General features: G+C 45.4%; 1 protein-coding gene across 3 annotated transcripts in view; it reads right to left on the reverse strand.

The window, feature by feature from the left end:
* The window catches only part of INTS2 (integrator complex subunit 2), a 244818-nt gene that overhangs the window by 180506 nt on the left and 47160 nt on the right, over nt 1–17152 (reverse strand). For all 3 annotated transcript variants that reach the window (XM_063954030.1, XM_063954028.1, XM_063954029.1), the window contains exons 3-5: nt 13667–13805; nt 13442–13544; nt 8420–8533 (exon numbers count right to left, since the gene is read on the reverse strand). In XM_063954030.1, coding sequence (XP_063810100.1) covers nt 8420–8533; nt 13442–13544; nt 13667–13805 — 356 coding nt within the window. The remainder of the gene's footprint in view (nt 1–8419; nt 8534–13441; nt 13545–13666; nt 13806–17152) is intronic.

Consider the following 17152-nt stretch of genomic DNA (forward strand, 5'->3'; position numbering starts at 1 on the left):
CCGACCCATTCACCAAATCCCTCACAGTATTCACCCCATGGGTTCTCCAAATGGAAAAAGGGTAAGAAGCCTGTCCATTTTGAAATTCGGGATTGTCAATAAAAGTGAGGAACAGAGATTTATACGCATTTAATCCAAACTTATGTCTCAATACGTGCCAAGTTTTACTAGTGTGCCAGAGCAACGGATTATCACGCATTTCCGGTAAGATTTCCTGATCATGCACATGAAGGAAGCTAGTAAGATTGATATCTCTCACGAATGCCCTTTCTAGAGACGTGTTCGCATAGAGATCTCGACCATGTAACCAATCTTTAATGTATCTCATATGTGCTGCATAGGAGTACAATTGAACATCAGGGAAGTTAATTCCCCCATTATTTTTTGTTTGTTGCAATTTATTCAATCCTATTCTTGGATGCTTACCTTTCCAAACAAATTGTCTAAAACTACGATTAATCGACTTTGCGTCTTTATTAGAAATCACATAGGGAAGCGCTTGTATTAGACCATTAATTTTGGAAATGAAATCATTTTAATAAGATTAGCCCTACCCAAATAGGACAACAACAAATTCTTCCAGCCATCTAATTCTGTTGCTATGGAGCGTATCACTGAAGAAAAATTAAGGTCATAAAGGTGGAAAGGATTATGGAGAGATTTTAACCCCAAGGTAAGTAAAGTGTTGGTGAGCCCACATTATAGGGATGCTGGACTTAAACGAAACACCGAGAAGAGGGGTTTCCAAGACGAAGCGCCACTGATTTAGACGTGTTAACTTCGAATCCAGACACCAGTCCAAAGTCAGCCAAAAGAGAAAATACTCTATCAAGAGACACAGTAGGGTACTGTACAAACAACAAGATGTCATCTGCGAAAGCGGTTAACTTTATTTCTTCATGACCAATCTTAATTGCCCGAAAATAGTTACTATCTTGTAAAATTCAGAGCAATGGATCTATGGCTAAGTTGAATAAAATAGGGAAAAGGGGGCAGCCCTGTCTGGTGCCCCTCAACATAACAATGGGGTTGCTACAGCATCCGTTTATTAGCAAAAAGGTGGAAGGGCTGGTGTAGATGTATTTTATCAAATTAATGAAAACAGGATCAAATTGTCATACGTGGAGGACCCGAAGTAAGTGCGGCCACAGGACAGTATCAAACGCCTTAGTTGTATCTAAGTTTAAAAGAATATTTTGAGTGCTAGATTCTCCATAAGATTTCACCACCGCTGCTATTGTTGTTCGGATTCCTTTAACTAAGTGTTTGTTACGGACAAACCCCAGCTGGTGATCTGTAAGAAGCTGAGGAAGCAGCAGCTGAAGTCTGTCCACCATAATTTTTGTCAGTAATTTAATGTCCGAGTTAAGTAACGTGATCGGTCTATATGAGTCAATTTGTTGGGGGTCTCGTTGTGGTTTGGGAATCAGGACTGTATGTGCATTATTAAAATGTGGAAAGATTGTGTTATTGCGGAGAATGTCGTTGAACAATTCTCCCAGAGAAGGGGCTATGTGCCCCTGTAATATTTTATAATATCCGTTGGACAACCCATCAGGGCCTGGTGATTTGTGCAACTTCAGATTAGAAATAGCATTCATTATTTCCTCGAGTGTTATATCCTGTTGAAAGATTTCATTTTGAGAACTGGACAATTTGGGAAGATTTGCTTCAGACATTATATGATCATGCAATGCCTGATCAAATGGGCGTGCATCATATAGATTAGAAAAATATGTTTAAAAATGTTCAAGGATACGTGAGGTTACCGTGTCAATTGATGATGAATTCGTGTCTTTAATGGCAGGTCCTCAGTCTCTTTGGGGCATTCAATTTAGACATATCTCCACCATTCTTTAAAAAAACCTACCCATCTCTCTCCTCACTTTTGCCCCCACACTCCTTGGGAGTATTGTCTAAAACTGCCTTACTTGCCTCTGGTTCCTCCTACTCCATCTTTGACACACTTCAATCTGGCTTCCGTCCTCTCCACTCCACTGAAACTGCCCTCACAATGACCTCGAGGCAAAACCAAACCCCCCCTCACATTAACAGTAGGTGTCCCACTAGGTTCGGTTCTTGCACCTCTCCTGTTCTCTCTATATACATCCTCTTTAGGTAAGCTCATTAGCGCTTCTGACTTTGATTATCATCTCTATGCTAAGGATACTCAAATCTATCTTTCTTCTCCTGACCTGTCCCCCTGTCTCCTCACTTGTATTTCCAGCTGTCTCTCTGCTACCTCTTCTTGGATGTCCCTGCGCTGTCTTTTTAAACTTAACATGTCAAAAACTGAGAGGATTATCTTTCCACAGTGCCATATAACCTCACCTCCCACAACTTCACTAAGACCCCCCCCCCCCCCCACTCTTACAAGACCTATACTGGTTCCCGTTCCCCTTCAGAATCCAATTCAAGCTTCTCCCACTCACTTATAAGGCCGTCAACCCATTCCTCTCCCATTTTTATTTCTTGCCTTATCTACCTTTACATTCCTGCCCGTCCTCTTCGCTCCACAAATGCATGCTGCCTCTCCTCTTAACTGATTACTTCCTCCCATTCCTGCAAGTGCTGCTTCCTATCTCAGGAATTCTCTACCTCTCCCCATCCCACTTTCCACATCTCTACAAAACTATAAACGGTTCTCTCAAGACCCACTACTTCATCAAGCCCAGCTATCTCTCATTCTAAATCTCTGTTCCATGCTCACTGTCTACCCTGTCTGCCCCTCCCCTTTAGAATGTAGGTTCTCATGAGCAGGACTCTCTTTCATTATGTGCTTTTCCTTCTCTTACTTAGACGATATTTTATATACTACTCTTTACAATGTCACCTAGCCCTCGATTTCAGCCACCCTGCTTATTTCAGTGTCATGTCCGGCGATGCAGAAATGTTTATATGCCATATACTTGTCCTACATTGTCTTGTACTGTAAGTCACTGTTTTTCTTGTTTTGTTCATTTGTTTATGTACTGTTAGGCCCTGTGGAACCTTTCTGGTGACATAATAAAGGATAATAATTAGTGATGAACAAGGACAACATTTCCTTACACATTGTGGCCGGAGACCCCGACCCATGTGGAGAAGATGGCCGCCGTGGCACTGAAGTGGTTAACCCCTGTGCTGCGGTGCTAGGCACCATGTATGAATTACGTTACTGGCGCTGGGTGCCGGATGTGTAAAATATGTATTTTCAAATATTGTTTGAACTGTCCCCGGACCCTCTCTGCGGGAAGGAATTGGTCAGCTATAAGGGAGCGGCTGCCGCCGGAAGACCAAACCCAGAGTTGCAGTGCTATGGGTGCCGAACGCTGGGGACCAGGAGCTATCTCAGCGTTACCAAGGCAGCGGGCAGTGTGCAGGGAGGGCTCTGTGGGGAGAGCAGAGCCGCCACTGGGGGAGGGCAGGGAAGTCGGCTCCCAGGCAGTGCAAGGCTGAGTGGCCGCATGTAGGGAGACTGGAGTAGCCGGCTCCCAGTGCAGCATTGTAAAGGTTAAAGAGCCACTGCAACTGGACACACTCCCGATGCCACAGGGCCGTCAGTGCCAAATGCTGGTGACTGCGGGTTTCTCCCCAAGCACTACAAGGCTGCATGCTGTTAACCCCTGGTGTGCTACACTGCACCAAGGGGGAAGGTCCAGCAGTCAGGCTGCAGGAATAAGCTAGTGAAGCTGTGTAAAGGGCACAGTTTGTAAAACAAATATTTAAACAAAAAAGTATTTAAAAATATGTGTACTGCACGGGGCACCAGACAAGGATGCCCCCTCTCTCCTGCCCTGTTTGCCATAGCCATAGAGCCCCTGGCTTGCTTGATCAGGTCGCACCCGGACATTGGGGGAATAGATACGGGTTCTTGCACTGATAAAATAGCCCTTTATGCGGATGGCTTGCTGTTATTCCTCCGAGACTACGCGGTGGATATGCCCACTGTGTTGCGGGTCATTGAGACCTTTGGTGGGTACTCGGATCTCCGCATAAACTGGTCCAAATCATTTATTATGCCCATTATAGGCTCCCCCCCCAGGTTCCGAAAATATCCCTACCGCTGTGTTGGACAGTCCAGTTTAAGTACCTCGGGATCCTGGTTACCAATGACCCATCAGACTTTGTGCCCTTAAACCTTGACCCTCTTGTACAGACAGTAGTGCGCAAATCGAGAGCTTGGTGTAAGCTTCCACTGACAATGACGGGCAGGGTCGGCCTCATTAAAATGGTAGTTTTGCCTAAACTATTGTATGTTCTCTTGCAGTCCCCTGTATACATCTTTCCAGCCTTCTTCAGGAAATTAAATAGTGTCATGACGTCCTTGATATGGGCCAATAAAAGATCCAGAATAAAATTATCCACCCTTACCACACAAAAAAGGGACGGTGGCTTGGCCTTGCCCCACTTCCAACTGTATTACTATGCTGCTCAGCTATCATATATCGGTATGTGGCTTCGAGGAGGGGAGGGGGCTGGACTGGGTTGGGCGTTCCTTCGGTGCTATTACCCGGATCTTTCCCTGACACAGGTCCTGGTGGGGGGAAACCCTTCTAGATTCTCACCTCCTATTGTCTTTCAGGCTATGAAGATATGGCTAGCATTGAAGGGCCTGCTTGGGTACGAGGGTATGGACCCGGATACTCCCCTATGGCACTCCACATTGCTTAGTGAACTGGGGTCTCTAGAGGGCGGGGAGGTGTGGGCTCCATATTCGATAGTTTCACTGTCCCAGCTATATAGTGATGGTTCATTGAAATCATTTCAGCAATTAAAGGAGGAGTTTGGACTCCCGAACTCTCACTTTTACAGATTCTTACAGCTCAGGCATGCCTTGCAGGCGCAGTTCGGAGATTCTCCCCCGGCGCTCCTCCCCTTCCCCATAAAAACATTTCTACACTCACTGGGTCGAGTCAAGGTGATCTCCTTCACCTACTCGTACCTTCTTCAAACAATACATACAGACCCGCTCTCGAATCTTCGGGAGAACTGGGAGTGTGACTTGGGTCCCATAGACGGGGAAGACTGGGAGGGCGCTCTGGGTAATCCGAGCCAGGTCACCAAATCGCTGCGGTTTCAGCAGACACAGCTTTTCATTCTGCATAGATCGTACATGACGCCGAGCAGGCTGGCCAGATTCAGGTCTGATAGTGCTGATGTTTGCCCCAAGTGCGGGGCGGCCGGAGGCACATTCTGGCACCTCACATGGGAATGCCCGTTGCTGCAGGTGTTCTGGGCTGGGGTCGGGTCGATTCTGGAACATACGGGGATACCGAGAGGTTTGCTTACTCCGAGATTTTGTATTTTGGGGGTGGGCGATTCTGACTCTGGGTCCCGATGGGAAAGCATGTATGCCCGCAGTGTGTGCGCTCTTGCAAAGGTGTGTATTGCGCGGACATGGATGGCCCCGCGTCCTCCCACGATACCTGCTTTCAAAAGTTTGGTAAACGATACCCTATTAAAAGAACGCTATGTATATTTGAAATATAATGCCCTTACCAAATACGAGAAGATATGGTCTCCCTGGATCAGTTCCACATACTCCTCCCTTGCCCTTCAGATTTAGAGGGCACCGGCTTTCGCTGCGGAGCGCTATTTGGGCACTGGGCCGAACCTTTATCTCCCCTTTAACGTAGTTGTTTAACCATCTGGCTGCCACACCACACCACACCATACACACCTTAGCTTGACTAGGCTTGAGTTTGTTTCAGGGGGTTTTGTTCGGGGGTAGTGGGGTTGTGGGCTATATAAGGCCTACTAGACGGGGTAATTACAATAAAGGTGTGGGGAGAAAATATCTAAAATGTTATGTGAATCATGATCTGTTTACAGACTTCAGAAAATATGTATATTGTGGGAAGACTGCACGGGAATAGTAATACGGGGAATGTCATTCGTATATGTATACCCTTGGAGAAAAGTATGATTCAGAATATCGTGTAATTCCAATTGTGCTTCCCAGTGTACACTGAAATGTCTGTATCTTTAATATGCTGTTGAATAAAAATTACTCTATTTGAAAAAAAAAAATGTGTACAGCAATGCAGTCATGCTGTGGTGTAGCTGGACATGTAAAGTCTGGTACAGGGCAATGTGTAAAGTGTATTAAATGTATCATATTAAAGATAAAATACAAGTACATTTTCCCTCTGTGGGCAGGAGACTGGAGCATGGATTCAGGTGGCATGCTTGGTCCCTTAGCAGCAGATTCCTGTAAGTATATTTGGAGGGAACCTTCCCCCCCCCACCCCAGATAAGCCGGCTCCAGGGCTGTAACTAACACCCCAGGTGGGTTTAGGCACAGAGGAGTGACCACTCCCCATAGGAGACAATGTTACATGTGCATGTGGCATGCATGTACTTAAGTTGATTGGGTAAAGAACACAGGGCAGGACTACCCCCTGTGGTATTGTGTTGGAGTAAGAGAAAAAGAAGGGCTGTGAGTCCTGAGTGTGTACAACTTCTGTGACATCTTGAAGTGTGGAACTGCTGATAACATCTATGTGCTATATCCCCCTTGCCAAAGGGAAGAGCCATTTTTAAAGACCATTTGAGTAATAAACAACTTGGCTTTTCAACAACTGAATCCATATCGTGCAATCAACATAATTGTGCAAAACGCTATTCGGTTTTCCCGCTGTCCTGGAGTAAGCCCAACGGCTCCAAGCTCCTCCCTCTGCCAGCTACTGATGCAGGGCCTCGTCACTGGTCAATGACTAGTAAAGGATCCAGCTAACGTCAAGTAGGAGGGGTGGCTGCAGTGTGTACATGCATACACAGTAGTACGCGGAATTCAGGTGCCGGTGTAAGGAGCCCAAGTAGAAACGTGGCTCCAGGTGCCACATGGCATGAGCCTGGTGGTGGCAGCAAAATACCTGCACACTACGCAATGGGTGGAGTCAGTAATAGGCAGTTACTCACGGTAAGATAAAATCCCCTATTGGCCCAGGTCTCGTGAGACCCCAAATCCAATTTGTGATTGTTTGGCGCAGGCAGCTGGTCACACACAGGCAATAACTCCCCCCAGCATCTCGTGGGAGCAGGTAGTGACAATACTTGTAATAATCCGGGTGTATGGTGTTCAGCTGTCCAGTTGTGGCCTTCCTCTCCACGGTTGTGTCAGGAGAGGTGGATAACCAGTAGGGTCACTTATGTGTACCCAAAAAAACCTTCATGTGAACAAACCAGTTATATTGACTGTGAGTACGGTGTACAGGCTTGTCCATGGCTCTGCTGTGACATGGGGGAAGAGGGCTATCTGTAAAGTAACCTTTATTTGCAACATTTATTATGCTTTATTGCGAATTGGGTATGCAATCATTTCCCTTCAAAGCTGTTATGAACGGCAATGGAAATCCCATTTTTTACCTATAATCGCTTTCTCAGAACCTCAGTTTTAACACGCCAGTAGTGACCATACGGATTGAGACATAATACACTAGCAATACTTTCTCTGTTTTGTTTCATATGAGACTACACACAGAGGAGGAAAACCTGAAGAATACATCGGTACACACTGTCCTTTATATCAGTGGATCAATGCCAATGTCTTTTGCTAATTTTGGTGACATTTGATTGCACTACCATTATTTATTTGTATATGGAGCTTGACTAAGCACCAAACCTGTTTTATACTATTAAATTGGCCTACACTGGTAACTTAAGTGAATACTAAACAGCATCCCTGTAACACACCGCAGCAACCCCAGGACAATCTCTATGCTAAAATGCTGTGTGTGGGGGTGTGTGTGTGTGGGGGGGTGTGGGTGTGTGTGTGGGGATGTGTGTGGGGATGTGTGTGGGGATGTGTGTGGGGATGTGTGTGGGGATGTGTGTGGGGATGTGTGTGGGGATGTGTGTGGGGATGTGTGTGGGGATGTGTGTGGGGATGTGTGTGGGGATGTGTGTGGGGATGTGTGTGGGGATGTGTGTGGGGATGTGTGTGGGGATGTGTGTGGGGATGTGTGTGGGGATGTGTGTGGGGATGTGTGTGGGGATGTGTGTGGGGATGTGTGTGGGGATGTGTGTGGGGATGTGTGTGGGGATGTGTGTGGGGATGTGTGTGGGGATGTGTGTGGGGATGTGTGTGGGGATGTGTGTGGGGATGTGTGTGGGGATGTGTGTGGGGATGTGTGTGGGGATGTGTGTGGGGATGTGTGTGGGGATGTGTGTGGGGATGTGTGTGGGGATGTGTGTGGGGATGTGTGTGGGGATGTGTGTGGGGATGTGTGTGTGTGTGTGTGTGTGTGTGTGCGTGCGTGCGTGTTTTTAGTAAATGGATTTTAAATGTGAAAATGTGTCAATGACCAGGTTGATTACGTAAAGAAGTGGCTTTAACTAAAAATGTATTTTAGCGTGATAAAATAGAGAAACATTTGCATGTTACAAGTAACATAAAGAGCTGCTAAACCTTTGTAATGATGTAGATGTCGCTCACCTTCATTGAAGCTGTCGGGAACATTAGCCACCAGGAGACACAGGAACCAGGCGCCATTGCGAACATGGAGCAGAGCTTCAGCCATTTCAGTGATCGGCAGGAGAGTGTGCAATTCTGCAACAGGGAATAATGCAACAATGCAGTGACCATGCTGAAATTCATACACATTTACTGAAATAACCAGGCTTATTAGTATTGACACTTTTCATGAACAGTTAAATAAGAAATGTTACAATGGTATTTACCCATCTTATTTTAGAATTTTATTTAACACAAGCCGGACAGCAAAACAAGTACAACTGGATTATTAAGTCATATACAGGATCTGAAATTGTAAAGAAACAGCAGGTACATGTGGTTTCCGGTCTTTAGGTTGACAGCACTTAGGTCGACATGGTCACTAGGTCGACATATGAAAAGGTTTTTCTTTTTTTCCTTTTCTTTTTTTAACAGTTTCATACTTTATAATCCACGTGGAGTACAATTGGGAATAGTAACCTTGCCCGAAGCATGGCGAGCGAAGCGAGCTATGCGAGGGGACACTGTGCACTAATTGGGGTTCACAGTCAATTTATGAAGAAAACCACACCAAAAAATATTAAAAACTCATGTTGATCTTTTTCCATGTCAACCTAATGACTGTGTTGATCTATTTCAGGTGTCAACCAATAGTGGTCGACCTAGTTACTGTCAACCCTATGACCACACCAGGTACATATATGGGAAAAAGGAAAGGAGGGTAGCTAGGAGTAGGAGAAGAGGAAGGGGACACCCATCTTGTTATTTTACATGACCTGAGTACTGAAACCTTCAGTTACAAAAAGGAAAAGTAAATAAATGGTTTATAAAAAAAATTCAGAAAAATGTAGCATCAACTAATCACATTTTCAGAATGTCTCACTGTAAAATCTCCTGGGTTTAATTATATTAACATACTTGGCTAGTACATCTAAGGGTGTGTACACACGGTGAGATCCTTGCTATGCCCGATTTTTACTTGCGATTTCCCTTGAACTCCCCGTCGCCCAGATAGCACAGATTTTGACTAACTTTTCTTGAGATATGGACTATGGGGTATATTATGCAATTGCGGTCGAATTGCTGCAAATGTCGAAAAACGGGGCATTTTCAACACAAAAAAAAAATGGATTCGACAATGCAATACAGTACTTTGACAAAAAAACGGCCGTTTCAAATTCGACTTTCTGCAATTCGACAGTTGTCAAATTCGACATAGAATTATTCATTCTAGGAGGCTGTCTATTGAGTGACAAGTGCTGTATTACTGTGGAGTAATGTGTATGATTAGAAAGACACATTTGTTTCAACAGAGTGTGTCTATTTATTGAAAGTGTATCCACTGTGCACAGCTTTGATTTATCCAGTAGTAGGGCTATTTGGAATGCTTAGATGTCTATTTGAGAGTATCAATTTTTTAGAGAATTATATGTATTGATAATTTTCAGATGGTTTTTATGTAAACTGTTATTAGTAATTTTAAATAAAATTTTCCTTATTGTGGACAGCGCTTTCTATTTTGTTTTTAGTTTGCTAATTGTATTGGGATTCAACAACCCTTATTGAAAGCAGCAGTCCATAATTAAGGAGAGGCAAAACTTCATTAATGTTTGGGAACCGGATTAACTGACACGCATACTAGCATAGCGCTTTCATATATTTTTTAGGTTGTCTGGTCAAATTCGACATGTCTGCAATGGTAAAAATGCGGCTTTTCAACAAAAGTATATTCAATTGAAGAATGTCGATTCGACAACAGTGCTTTTCGACAGTCATTTCGTCAATTTCAGTCCGCCTCATTTTGCTGGCGGGATCTAATAAAAAAAATTAAAAACATGTTTTTTTTTGTGTTTTTTTTTATTGCTTTTAGCATATCTATTTATATTAGAAGGGATTATGTACTTGGTTTGTCTATTAGGAGCCATAAGTATTATTTATATATTTTTTTAAAGAATATTTTATTTTTTTTACTGACTAAAATAATATGGAGAGATCAGAGCATGTTTTTCAGTGGGAATGGGTTAAAAATCCTGAAAAAAAAATGCGTGGGGTCCCCCCTCCTAAGCATAACCAGCCTCGGGCTCTTTGAGCCGGTCCTGGTTGTAAAAATACGGGGGGGGGGGGGGGGGGAATGACAGGGGATCCCCCGTATTTTCACAGCCAGCAACGGCGGGCTCTGCGTTTGGTCCTGGTGCAAAAAATACGGGGGACAAAATACGTAGGGGTCCCCCATATTTTTCACACCAGCACCGGGCTCCACTATCTGGAGAGATAATGCCACAGCTGGGGGACACTTTTATACCGGTCCCTGCGGCCGTAGCATTAAATCCCCAACTAGTCACCCCTGGCCGGGGGTGGTCTTCAGTATGCCGGCTGACGGAATCCCGGCGCACAGTATACCGGCGCCGGGATTCCGACAGCCGGCATACGACACTTATTCTCCCTCGTGGGGGTCCACGACCCCCCTGGAGGGAGAATTAAATAGTGTGGCGCGCGTAGCGGTGAGGTTACTCGCGGTCAACCGCTGACCGCAAAGTTCCCACCATTGAATATAATGGAGCGGCATAGTGCTATGCGCAGTCTGACAGCTCAGACGCGCACAGCCAATCAGGAGAGTGCCAGGACGTGGCGCTCCCTGATTGGCTGAAGGGACCCTCTGTGACAGGAGTCACGTGTTGTCCCGGCATTCGGGGAAAGGGGTCCCATGTGTAAACATGGGACCCCTTTCAGTGCGTGGTCCGGGTTTTGCGTTTTATTATTTAGTACGTGGATTACAAGGAGAAGACGACAGATCTACACAGGATTTTGGGGAGTATAATTTTATTTTCAGGTACCCCATGGATTCTACGCGGAGAAGGGGAACGAGTCGGCCTGTCAACATAGGTAAGTATGTGTGTGTCGGCGTGCATGTATGTAATAAAGTTTTACTTTCACGGTGTGCGTGTACTTTTTTTATTTGGGTATTTTTTCTGCAGTAGAACTACAGGTACCAGCGGGCCCGTTTCCCCCCCGCATGCTGGTACTTGTGGTTCTTCAAGTACCAGCTTGTGGGGGAGACTTGCTGGGACTTGTAGTTCTGCTACAAAAAACAATATTCTTTATTTTGTCACTTGGCTATCAGCCTCCCATCCGCAGGCCTTGGATGGGGGGGGGGGGGGGGGACAGCCTCGGGCTTCACCCCTGGCCCTTGGGTGGCTGGAGGGGGGGGGGACCCCTTGATTTAAGGGGTCCCCACTCCTTCAGGGTACCCCGGCCAGGGGTGACTAGTTGGGGATTTAATGCCACGGCCGCAGGGACAGGTATAAAAGTGTTCCCCGGCTGTGGCATTATCTCTCCAGCTAGTGGAGCCCGATGCTGGTGTGAAAAATACGGGGGACCCCTACGTCTTTTGTCCCCCGTATTTTTTGCACCAGGACCGGACGCAGAGCCCGGTGCTGGTTGTGAAAATACGGGGGATCCCCTGTCATTTCCCCCCCCGTATTTTTACAACCAGGACCGGCTCAAAGAGCCCGAGGTTGGTTATGCTTAGGAGGGGGGACCACACTTTTTTTCAGGATTTTTTTACACACTTTTGTGCCGTCCATGAAGTCGAATCCAGAACGCACACTATCGTCAATTGGTCCGTTTTTCAACAGCAGGACTGTCGAATCCGTTTTTAATTGAATATGTCGAATTCGGGTCCCGGCGGGAGGGTGCCCGACTGTCGAATTGTGTAGAATTTAAAAACGGTCGAATTCCAGCCGGAATTCGACCGCAATTGCATATACCCCATAGTGTGCTTATGATTTTGGCTTATGTGAGATGTCATTGACATGTGAGATGAACTAGATAGTACACTGATCTAGCAAGGATTGTCTATCTTTTCTTGCGATGCCAACCTGGCGGGACCGCGCATCGGGATCGAAATCGGGATCGCAAGGTAACTTTCACCTTGCGATCTGCACTCATTTTTCTTGCGATTTTGACTATATAGTCAAAATCGAAAGAAAATATCTAACCGTGTGTACACACCCTTAGAAAAAAATTTCCATCCAATCAGAGGTGACATGCAATCTACTTACTGATGAACCGCGCTGGTCATGGAGAAACGCGTTCAGCAGTACAAGGCATTCCTTTATCGGACTGCTTTCTCAACTTCAGTACATCTACATTTCTGTCGCACTTTGAGACCTGTGTCTATCTCTGAAAATCTAATATTAAAGCTATAGTGCTGCATTCAGACTAATATATCATGCTGTCTTCATCTACATTCAGCACACACATGCACGATCAGCCCAGTTGCTTCATTCATCCACTGAATCTAATTCCATTGGTTACCAGAAGCATTTGCTAACCTCAGAGGAGGGACTGTATGCCGTACAACACCCCTAATTTAAATGTTCAGTATATATACAGTACACATTACTTTGTGCATGACTATCTATTATGTGGCAGAATATATTATCTTCTACTGGTTACTAACTGCAGTCATAATATACGTCATATTGTTTTTATTGATTCACATTTTCATATTTGCAATTACTATTATTTTTTAATTTTTTTTAAATTAACACCAGTTTGCGTTATTATTTTCGCTTTAACCAACCACAGCACCATATATTTATTTTCCTGTTTTCTTGGGAGTTGTTCAGATTCTCCTCATGTGTAGCTAGCTTTAGAATACACAGCGCACTTAGGGGCAGATTCAGAGTTGGACGCTAGAGTCATTTTTTTTTCGCAGTTAGGTGATGCTTTTTAGATCTGCACATGTGCAGATTTGGGGATGCAATGTCGTTCGCAGTGCCCCAAATGCCGCAGCATGATTGACATTCTGCAAGTATTTGGGGGCAGTGACAGGAAGCGTGCCAAAGCCAGTGGCTGCATCCTTGGATGCAGCTTCACTGGCTTTGGCACATTGACTTCACCAGGCATCTTGAGTAACCAGAGGGTTTCCTCTGAAACATGCCCTTAATCCATTATTATGACTTGCATATATCAAATACTGTACCCAACAGACTGAAATACCTGCTTGCAAAATGCAAAGCACATCTGCAGCTTCCTCCATGTGCACAGGACTTTCAAAGAGCTCCGATGACTTCAGAAAGAATTCACCATTCGAATCTGCAACCTTCCAAAAAAAGAAGAGAGAACAAATGGTAAAGACATGAAGAAAATATAAGAATATAAACCAATAATACGATTCACAACTCAAAACTCTGTATACCAAACTTTATTTACAGAAACTCATACCTTATTCATTATTGCCAGCAACTCACTGAGAACTAGTCGCAGCCGGCGAGGAGAGTCACTGTGCTCAAATTCCAATGTTAGGCCATGCTGAAGCTGTGATACTAGTATACTTTCTCCAGTACCTCCTCCAAGCTTGTGCCTAGGAAAATATTAGCCAATGAAACAAAAACAATAAACAATTACATTGATTTTACAAAACGGTCATTGTTCCATTTGACCGCTAAGAATACAAACAAATGATAAACAGTCTTTTAAATAAATGTAATTAACCAAATAAAATGTTGGTTTTATGCCATACAAGCATACTTGCCTACCTGACCCTCTCCATGAGGGAGAAAATGCTCTGTTCCTGGACTTTCCTGGTAATGTGTGATTGCCATCACCTGTGGTGAAACACCTTTCTCATCAATTAGCTAGCTCACGACAGGTGATGGCAATCATACATTACCAGGAAAGTCCAGGAACAGAGCATTTTCTCCCTCATGGAGAGGGTCAGGTAGGCAAGTATGCATACAAGTGAACACAAATAGCATTACTGAAGTACAGTATTCACCCCTGCAAATAATTATTTTCCTATAAACAGAAAAAAAAAAATTCTGTTGCTGTCCGTCTAGCCATGCTTCTTGAAGTAGCTTCACACATATCTTCAATCTTCCAATCAGTCAGTCTACTTAAATGGAGAAAAGTAATCACTCTGCTGTTTGGTATCATTGTGTGCACCACATTGAACTTGGACCAGAGAAGAAAATTATACATTTGTCTGAGGAGATCAGAAAATAGGATTTTAATAGCTACAGGTAAATCCTTTTCTCACAGTCCATAAGGGATATTGGGGAGAACTAGAACGATGGGGTATAGACGGGGTCCAAAGGAGCCAGTGCACTTTAAATTTCTTCTACTGGGTGTGCTGGTTCCTCCCCTCTATGCCCCCTCCCACATGCAGTTTTAGGTAAAACGTGCCCGAAGGAGAAAGGACATATATGAGAGAAGGAACAAGATAACAAAAGGTGGTGAGGTTTACACACCAGCACACCACAACCATACAACAACCAGCAACGGCTGGTAACAGCAACAGCTGAACAGGTAACTACAGAACAAGAACCTGCAGAAAAGTCAACGCACAATATCCCTTATGGACTACGAGAAAAGGATTTACCGGTAGGTATTCAAATCCTATTTTCTCTAGCATTCATAAGGGATATTGGGGAGAACTAGTACCATGGGGACGTCCCAAAGCATCAAGAACGGGCGGTAACGTGCGGAGGCTGCTGCAGCACTGCCTGCCCAAACTGGGTATCCTCTTTGGGGTATCAAATTTGTAGAATTTCACAAAAGTGTTCTTCCCCGACCAGGTAGCAGCTCGGCAAAGTTGCAGGACCGAGACTCCACGGGCAGCCACCCAGGAAGAGCCCTCAGATCTTCTAGAATAAGCCTTTAGAGACTTAGGAACAGGTAAGGCTGCTGACATAGGCCTGTTGGATAGTAAGCCTAATCCAATGAGCAATAGACTGCATTGAAGCAGGACAACCCTTTTTCTGCGGATCATAGAGCAAGAACAAAGAATCCGTCTTTCTGACCCGAGGTGTGCGCCTGACCTAGATCTTCAAAACACGCACATCATCCAAGGTCTCCGGAGGAGCGGAAGCGTCAGAACTGGACGGAACCACAATAGGTTGATTCAGGTGGAACGTGGAGGCAACCTTCGGCAGGAACGGCTGTCTAGTCCGAAGCGCCGCTCTGTCCATATAAAAGACCAAGTAGGGGCTTTTGCACGATAAGGCCCCCAATTCCGAGACACGTCGAGCAGAAGCCAGAGCCAGTAACATCACCGTCTTCCTCGTCTTCTACTGTCATCAGAGGTTCAAACCAAGAGGACTGCAGAAAGTTCAACACCACATTTAAATCCCAGGGTCCCGAAGGTGGGACAAAAGGTGGTTGTATGAGGAGTACCTCTTGCAAGAAGGTCTGAACTTCTGACAATGCTGCCAATTTCTTCTGGAAGAAAATGGAGAGAGCTGAAATCCGGACCTTAATGGAACCCAGACGTAAGCCCTTATCCACACGAGCCTTCAGGAAATGTAGGAAACGTCCTAAGAGAAATTCAGCCCGTGGATACTTGCGTTCCTCGCACCAAGAAACATATCGCCTCCAGATATGATAATGTTTTGACGTCACAGGTTTCCTGGTCTGAACCATGGTTGCAACAACCTTATTGGAAAAGCCTTTGAGAGCTAGGATGTTCCGCTCAACCTCCATGCCGTCAAACGAAGACGCTGTAAGTCCAGGTAGACGAACGGCCCTTGTTGAAGAAGATCTCTTCTTAGTGGCAGAGGCCAGGGGTCTTGGACGGAAATGTCCAGAAGATCCGCGTACCATGCACTCTGAGGCCAATCCGGGGCAATTAGAATTGCCTGGACACCTTGATTCCCGATTCGGTTTAGCACTCTTGGGAACAATGGGATCGGAGGAAACAGGTAGACCATCCGATACGGCCAAGGCAACGGCAGTGTGTCCACTGTCTACTGTCGAACTCCAGCTTGTAGCCTTGAGAAACGAGCTCTCTGACCCAGGCATCTTGGCAGGAATTCTCCCAGACGCGGCTGAAGTGACGTAGTCGAGCTCCCACCTAGAGATCCCCTCGGGGTGGGTGGGCACAGTCATGCTGAGGCCTTAGTGGAAGCAGAACCGGCGGACTGTTCCCGAGAACTGCTTGCAGGTTTTCTGGACTTACCTCTGGTGTCTCTGCCCGCATTGGAGGCACCTCTGGCCTTCAAGCGAAATCTGTGAGACCGAAAGGACTGGACAGACAGCCCAGGATAAGAGCGTCTTGCCGGCGGGGCCCAAGAGGGGAGAAACGTGGATTTTCCAGCTGTAGCCATGGAAATCCAGGTATCCAACTCAACCCCAAAAAGCCATTCCCCAGAAAAGGGGAGAGATTCTACACTACGTTTGGATTCTGCATCCGCAATCCACTGACGCAACCACAAAGCCCTGCATGCCGACACCACCATAGCCGATGTCCTAGCATTAATATTCCTCATCTCCTTGAGGGAATCACAGAGGACCCATGTAGTGTCCTGAATGTGCTTCAACAGGGTGACTATAGTAACTAAGGGCATATCCCCCGAGAAACAACCCTGAATCTGAATGGCCCAAGAAGTAATAGCATGGGTCATCCAACAATCCGCAATAACCGGTCTTTGTAAAAAGCCAGCCGCAGTGTATATAGACGTTAAGGTAGTCTCTATCTTCCGAACCCCAGGGTCCGTCATGGAAAAGGAGCCCGGGGTAGGTAGTACCGCCTTCTTAGACAAGCGAGAGACAGAGACTTCCACCCCAGGTGGTTCCTCCCAAAATGTTCTACCTTCGGGAGGAAAAGGGAAAGTGCGCAAACACTTTTTGGACACTTGGAATATTTTGTCTGGATTTTTTCAGGCCTGTTTGAATAAGTCATCTAACTCTGGAGAATCAGGGAAAACAGGATTT

The sequence above is a fragment of the Pseudophryne corroboree genome, chromosome 2 (assembly GCF_028390025.1).
Source record: "Pseudophryne corroboree isolate aPseCor3 chromosome 2, aPseCor3.hap2, whole genome shotgun sequence".
In the NCBI taxonomy this organism is placed as follows: domain Eukaryota; kingdom Metazoa; phylum Chordata; class Amphibia; order Anura; family Myobatrachidae; genus Pseudophryne; species Pseudophryne corroboree.